This window comes from Sinocyclocheilus anshuiensis, unplaced genomic scaffold (assembly GCF_001515605.1).
Source record: "Sinocyclocheilus anshuiensis isolate Anshui unplaced genomic scaffold, SAMN03320099.WGS_v1.1 scaffold1110, whole genome shotgun sequence".
Classification (NCBI taxonomy): Eukaryota; Metazoa; Chordata; class Actinopteri; order Cypriniformes; family Cyprinidae; genus Sinocyclocheilus; species Sinocyclocheilus anshuiensis.
In genome coordinates, this window is record NW_015536525.1 from 402,764 (window position 1) to 410,716 (window position 7,953).

General features: G+C 35.4%; 1 protein-coding gene across 1 annotated transcript; it reads right to left on the minus strand.

Annotated features, from left to right (window-relative positions):
* Positions 1-4,303: 4,303 nt before the first annotated feature.
* On the minus strand, positions 4,304-7,681 carry LOC107694197 (proteasome subunit beta type-8-like). Its single transcript, XM_016493838.1, has 6 exons — positions 7,480-7,681; positions 7,117-7,270; positions 6,127-6,238; positions 5,021-5,150; positions 4,626-4,830; positions 4,304-4,460 (listed from the first exon to the last, which is right to left on the minus strand). The coding sequence occupies exons 1-6, from the start codon at positions 7,618-7,620 to the stop codon at positions 4,372-4,374; spliced, it is 831 nt and encodes a 276-aa protein (XP_016349324.1). The 5' UTR covers positions 7,621-7,681; the 3' UTR covers positions 4,304-4,371.
* Positions 7,682-7,953: the final 272 nt, after the last annotated feature.

Consider the following 7,953-nt stretch of genomic DNA (forward strand, 5'->3'; position numbering starts at 1 on the left):
TTTACCCCTCACACAAAACTTTCTGCTATGATGTATAAGCTTGTTTCCTCATGGGGACCAATAAAATGTCCCCACAAGGTCAAAATTTACTGGCATTACTATCCTCATGAGGACATTTGGTCCCAATAACTTAGGGAATACCAGGCACACACACACACACACACACACACACACACACAAACAACTAACTTTGTTTTCCTCTCTGTATTTCTCTTCTAGCTTGCTTCATAGTCTAGGCTGCATTAATTGTATATTATGAATATTGTTGGTTTTTTGACAAATTGCTTTTGTTCCTCTTTTGTAAGTTATGCATACATGTATAAATGTAAATCTGACAATGAAAACATTTAATTAAATAATAAAAATATGAGAATGACAAAACCCGGATGAAAATAACAGCAGTTCTTTTGTTTACAGGTAAAGCAGACAACAAGGTAAGGCAACTAAGGTAAATTACTTAAAATAATGTATAAATATGATAAACATGCATAGATCTCTCTTGATTACCAACTGTATTCTTTTTTAAAACTGATCCATGATATATATTCAGTTAATATACACTATATATTTCTTCATTTGAATGTTGAGGACAACAGCAGTAATATAACTATTTCATGTAAAATGTAAAAAAGCTACCATTTGTCTCAATCAAAATGAATACCACCTTGACAGTAGTTAAAAAATAAAATAAAAAGATGTTCTTGTGGCTTCAGGGAGAACATAAAGCCCTCCAAAATTTTACCTTATGCCATCACATTACAATCTGCACAGTCTGTTGCACAAATCAAATGTTAAATATATTATATTAATATAAACTGATAAAAATAAGAGTTTGATATGCTGTACAAATAGCAAACCATTAGTGGGGATTTACTTGATATTCAGATATGTTTTCACATTTGTTTGATAAGTAATACACTGTAAGTGTGAGCTGAGGTAAATATTGGTTCATTGTTATTTTATAAATGGTCTTGCTCTTCTTCATCTGAACCAAACCAACCAGTCAGTTCACCTTAAAAGACAATTACCTTAAAAGACAATTACAATTACCGAAGCTGGTGAGACAATGTATGCTACACTGTAAAAAAATATCGTGATTTTAACGGTAAAAGACTGTAGAAATGCCACAGTAAAAACCAGTTAAATGATTAACAGTAAGTTTCCTTACAATATACGGTTAATAACTGTAATAGATCTAACCTTTGTTTTCGAGAAAGTAGCCTTAGAGTCAACACTCATAGACTGTGTCTGAATTCACACCCTGCACCCTCATTCACTATTCCCTACATTAGTTCATTATATAGTCCACTAGACCAAGTGATTGAAAACAAATGAGTGAATTCAGACACTGATGAACAGCTGCTGTTAACAAGCAGAATCACCGAAGGAAAGAACAAGAAACAAAACTACAACTGACTTCCAGTCACAGCCTTAGATGAAATTAACCAAAATAAAACAGCAGAGGAGGATTACACAACTCCACAAACAGCATTACCAGCTTCACTCATTACTAACCAGACTCACTTTATTTCTGTCATATATCTACAAAAATTATTTGAGAATTAACCGAGGTTTATATTGTATTGAAAATGTTTTGTTTGGCCTCACCATTTTGGCGATCAGTGGTTGCTTTAGTTGGGCTCTTGACCCGTGACTCTTTAATGTTTTTCTGTTGGTTCTGTGTATGTAAAGCACATTTGTTGTGACAAGAACAGCCGAGAGAAATTGTTCTGAAGTGGTTTTGATAACTATTAATGATGATGAAATCATCATCTCTTGATCTGATTCACTGATCTCAGTTAGTGTCTAATTATATGGGTTAATTAATTTATTTTTGTTTATGGTACTAACATGACTCTACAAGATATGTTGACAAACCATTAAGAAATGTAAAAGCAGTTTATGCACAAAACATTTAGAGCTACAGCATTGTTTAGACACACACAGACATCAAGAATCTGCACATGAATCTCAACAATGGTGACTATTATTAATAAAAAACAAATAAATCATGCCGCAATGCATGCTAGGTGCCAGTACAAAACTCCCAGCATGCATTGCAGCATGAAATTTTTTTTTGATTGTCACCAATCTTGAGATCCATAGGCTGACTGTTGATGTCTGTGTGTGTTTAAGTTCTGCCATAGTTCAAAGCTTTTATTTGTGCATATTGTGCTTAGGAATGTTTCACAATGACGGCAGTAGTATCAGTGGTGCAATTCAAGAGTATTAGTTATGTGTTACACACTTAATAAGAGATTAAACATTAGGTGAGATCAATGAATCAGACTAGTTCATGATAATCTTGACATCTCAAACACCAGATCAGTTTTATCTGATCATAGAATCTTTTGGCTTTTCTTGCTATAAAAACTACATTAAATAAACACAGCTAATTTTACGCAACTAAAGAAAAACTAATCTTAAAGTGTCAAGGTTCAAGAGCCCAACTAAAACAAACACCGATCGCCATTATGGTAGCTTCAAATGAACATACAACACCTGAAATGTCAATAAGAGCTTTTGTACACATATGACAAAAATAAAGTCACACTGATTAATAATAAGAAGCTGGTGATGCTGTTTGTGGAACAGTTTAATCCTCCCAAACAAAAGTATTAATCAACATCAACAGTCAGCCTATGGATCTCAAGATTGGTGACAATCAAAAAAAAATGTAATGCTGCAATGCATGCTGGGAGTTTTGTACTGGCACCCAGCATGCATTGCGGCATGATATTTTTTTTTTATTAATAATAGTCACCATTGTTGAGATTCATGTGCAGATTCTTGATGTCTGTGTGTGTCTAAACAGTGCTGTAGTTCTTGTGTAGAGATGCACTGATACCACTTTTTGTTTGTTTATCAGCTTGCACACATCAGCTATATAGGCGTTAATACTGAATGTTCAACATTGCATACATATACTTCGTATACATCCTTAATCTCTAATAACTCTGTTCTGTTGTCAGTGTTTCTTTGTCTGAATATGGCACTTATCACATGCTGTGTGGTATTGGCGTTTGGTATCAGGGAATTTTAACAAGTACGAGTACAGAAGCTCAGTATTGGGCCCTATACCGATACCGGTATCGGTGCATCCCTAGTTTTGGGCATAAAATATTTTTAAGTTTCTTAATAGTTTGTCAACATATCTTGTAGAGTCATGTTAGTACCATAAACAAAAATAAATTAATTAACCCATATAATTAGACACTAACTGAGATCAGTGAATCAGATCAAGAGATGATGATTTCATCATCATTAATAGTTATCAAAACCACTTCAGTACAATTTTTCTCAGCTGTTCTTGTCACAACAAATGTGCTTTACATACACAGAACCAACAGCACAGAAAAACATTAAAGAGTCACGGGTCAAGAGCCCAACTAAAGCAACCACTGATCGCCAAAATGGTGAGGCCAAACAAAACATTTTCAATACAATATAAAACTCGGTTAATTCTCAAATAATTTTTGTAGATATATGACAGAAATAAAGTGAGTCTGGTTAGTAATGAGTGAAGCTGGTAATGCTGTTTGTGGAGTTGTGTAATCCTCCTCTGCTGTTTTATTTTGGTTAATTTCATCTAAGGCTGTGACTGGAAGTCAGTTGTAGTTTTGTTTCTTGTTCTTTCCTTCAGTGATTCTGCTTGTTAACAGCAGCTGTTCATCAGTGTCTGAATTCACTCATTTGTTTTCAATCACTTGGTCTAGTGGACTATATAATGAACTAATGTAGGGAATAGTGAATGAGGGTGCAGGGTGTGAATTCAGACACAGTCTATGAGTGTTGACTCTAAGGCTACTTTCTCGAAAACAAAGGTTAGATCTATTACAGTTATTAACCGTATATTGTAAGGAAACTTACTGTTAATCATTTAACTGGTTTTTACTGTGGCATTTCTAGTCTTTTACCGTTAAAATCACGATAATTTTTTACAGTGTACCTATGCAGTTGAGTTCCAATCAAGGTTATAGGACAAAATATGTCAAAATACTCTGCAAAACTCTTCTTCAGTGCTGAGAAAACAAAATGATAGTGATAACTCAGAAGGCTATGAAAATCATGTTCAATTTGATAAGTTAAATTCTTGGGAAAAATAAAACTTCTTCAATAACTATTCATAAATACACATTCAATATCAGTTGATAAAAACTACTTTATAGTCACAATATCTTGAGTTTGTAATGGCACTTGTATTAGGACAGAATTATTTTTAGTGTCTTCTGACATTAGGAGGAGAACAAAGATAACACTAAGCCCTGTGTAGTGCAGCAAAAACAAAAGCAATTAAACAAGATTTTTTCATAGTGTTTATTGTATCTTCACTCCTGTAAATCAACAATAAAAAGTGATTAATGACAGTTTTCATTTTTTCTCCGCAGCAAAACGGTGATACAGCTCCCCAACATCCTCCTGAGAGACTTTAATCCAGCCAGTCTCTTGCATGTGATACACTGTGAAAGAAAATGTTTTGTTATTTGGACTTGTAGAGGTATGATGGCAATCATTTCAAGATGCAGTTTTTCATTAAAAATGATTTTTAAAAATATATCAACACCCTAATCTTGTAACTTTCTTCATAAAAGTTAATTAAATGATAGCTTTTTTTTTGCACTTACTGTTCACTGTTCCTCCAGAGTAGGCATCTCTATGTGTGGCATGAAATATAGCTCGCTGGGCCAAATCATAGGCTTCTGGCACCGTCAGGTCGTAACGATAACCACTGTCCATCACGCCATAGGCGTAAGAGTTCCCAGACCCCGTGGAGAACATGTTCCCACTCAGTCGCAACCCGTTGTCATCAACATAGTATAACCCAGGACCCTGAAATGATCCGTTTTGACATAGCAGATACATTAATGTAATGCTCAAGTTGTGATAAAGAACACAGTTAAAAGAAAATAATGTGAACAGATTCAGAATGGCTCAAAGTAATTTTTATGTTAATGACACACTGAATTTGTTTATCATGGTAGAAAAACTTGTTTTATGTCATGCAGAATTAAGAACTTGCCTTCTTGTCCCATCCACAGATCATGGTACCCATAGAAAGACCCATGCCTCTATAATTTGCTACCATATTAGCCAGCAGCTTAGAGGCAGCAGATACAGAAATCCTTTCCTTGTTCCTCAGCTTGTAAATCCTGAAAGAAATTTTGGAATCAGTCATAAGTTCATTGAAGTTCAAAAGTTTAATTGTTAATCTATTTTCAAATTATTCTCATACTTTTCAGTGTGTTAAACATCTACAAGAAATAAAGAACGCTTATACCTCATTTGATATTATAAACAGAGGCTTCATGATTCTGAACTTTTTAAATATGACTGCATAATCTCTGTACTATTGCTGAATCGTGATCCTTCACTGAATTCAATTCAATGCCTAACAGTTTAAACAATACAGAATATTAAACACTAACACCTCTCCCCCATTAATCTTGTGCAAAAATGTGTAATATAATCAGTTATTGGGTTTACATAACTTTTTTTTCTGTTAAGTACAATGAACTTTCAGTTGTATTTGAGTAAAAGGAAATTGTTTAGTTTAGTAAATTTGACTGTTAGGTTTTACAGTGCATCAAGGGCGTTGAATTTAGTAGGGACATTTCCCTAACAATATTTAGTGACTACTAAATTGTCCTTAGCAATCATTTTGATCAAACAATTAAATATACTGTATGTATATGTGGTTGTCATTTTGGACACAACTGAAAGAGGTCATATCATTACATGAGTATTAAAGTAAATATGCTAGAAAACTGTGCGCTTTCTGTTGCGGTTATGTATGAATATCTATATCTGCTATAGATTTCAGCAGATGATTTTGCTAAGCTAACAAATTACAACAAGGCCAAACCATTAGCTAACACAACATAAAAAAGTTACTCTAATTTAAAAAAGCTGTAGTATTGAGTTCTTGTTGCTTAACCATTCCATGATCAATCCTGAGTTGGCGACGTCACTACATGCATTCTGCCGGCACGGTTTTTTACAGGCCAGGAACGGTTCCTAACCGTGCTGTGCCAAGCTGAGCTCAATTGGAAACTTGAACCATTCCTTATCGCTCTTAGAACCGTTTGGCCCGACAGTGGAAAAGTGGATCTAGACTCTGATGCTCACCTGCACTCTCTGGCCAGGACCCTCTCCCAGTACACACAGTCTGCTGCACTTCCAGACATGGTTCCCAGTAGGTAGGGATTGATCTCAATCACCTTCTTAAACATCTGAGTGCCTGAAAACGTCAAGACAAGCAGGCATGAATTCAATGCAAGCATAACATTCCACAGGCTATGCATGCATGATGTGTATGTTGGCTAAACTGGCACTTATCAATAGTGCTAGTATGGGATGTTTTAATTTTATTATCAAAATGGGTCAATTTGTTTTTCTTTGTTTGTCAGTATACTCTTAAAAATAAAGGTTCCTTATTGGCATTGATGGTTCCATGAAGAATCTTTAACATCCATGGAATCTTAAAAGGTTCTTCAGATTATTAAAATGTTAAGAGAAATGGTTATTTTAAGAACTGTTCGCTAAAAGGTTCTGGCTTTGCCACAAAACTAGCATGTTGGCATGCTGAAGACAATTACATTTAATACTATTAATTGTAACATCAGATCAGTGAGTAAAAAAGAGATTAGCCAGACTAGTTACAGACTGTAAATGCAATACTAATTCACTGCAGTCATGTAACCTCCCACATGCTAAGCCCAAGCTCCACTCTTCAGCACAAATAGTAGCCACAAAACTCAAAAACAGAAGTTCTTCTTAATCGCCATCATAACTGAACATTAAACACTAACAAGTCTTTCACTTTACTAAAAACATACAATTACACTTAATTTTAACATTTACTTAACCCATGAAAAGCATGCTGTGACCTACTGCTCAGTTCAACAAAAAAACTATGTGGGCTTTTACTGATTTAAGTGGATTGGATATAATGAAACTATATAAGTTGTGACAACATGTTTAAGAATTGAGATGCTTGAGCTCATTTTAATAAAGTAATTCAAGCATGCAGCAAAAATACTTGTGTATGTTGTGTATGTTGATGTCTTTGTGAGTGAAAGTTTTTTTTTGTTTTTGTTTGCAGTGCTCTTCACTTACTAACGTATGCCCCTGCAGAGGCTCTTGAGTCCACAGCTACCATCACCCCATGCTGAAATTTAAAGGCCAGAGTGGTGGTACCATGTTCCAGCTTAATGGTGACCCCCTCAACCCCATCCTCACAGTCCGTAAATGGTTTCAGAAACTCAGCTGGCTGGAAAAAAGACATAAAACAATAGAAATCTAGAACTCGTTGATATATAATATCTTCAGCAACCACAAAGAGTTCACAAATGAAGGCTGTAACAAGCATTATGCACTGATATCAGTTTTCCCAACGATCAGACGAAAAAACGAGTCACTGATACAAAAGTTTCAAGAAGCGCCTCGTGATACAGAGCGATAATGAAAGATGCCACTCACGTCAACTCCGATCGGGACCGCCAGCTCTGGCTCTCGTGCTGCGAAATTAAAGTGGTTAACTCGGTCAACCGAGGCTTTCTGTGCGCTGAACGTGTCTTCTTTCACCCAGTCTGATATTCCGCAAACGTCCAGAAGAGCCATTTTCAGTTAATGTAGACTACCTGCAACGGATATACTAGGTCTTCCTTGTTCCTTCGCCTTGAAATCGAAACTGAAATTATCATTGCCGTGCATTTCGCATCTGATGCTATTCTATTCTCAGGCACAGAATGGAAGTTTTTACATGTAATGTTTTAACACGTAAAAAATTGCTTTTTTGTGTTCAATCTATTTTTGCCTGCATGGGCCGACACATAAACTGATATTTTTTTTAATTAAGAGCCCATCCACTGTCTTTGCACGTATTCAGTGTGCCAGATGATACCTAGTTTTCCTCAAGTACTACCAAAGGGTGTGCAGTACAGTACTAGCTAC

Coding starts and splice junctions, on each gene's coding strand:
- LOC107694197 (XM_016493838.1), bottom strand. CDS start 7,620: ATGGCTCTTCTGGACGTTTGCGGAATATCAGACTGGGTGAAAGAAGAC. Junction 4,831..5,020: donor TCTGTGGATGGGACAAGAAG/GCAAGTTCTTAA, acceptor GGATCATTTCAG/GGTCCTGGGTTATACTATGT. Junction 4,461..4,625: donor CTCTGGAGGAACAGTGAACA/GTAAGTGCAAAA, acceptor TTTCTTTCACAG/TGTATCACATGCAAGAGACT.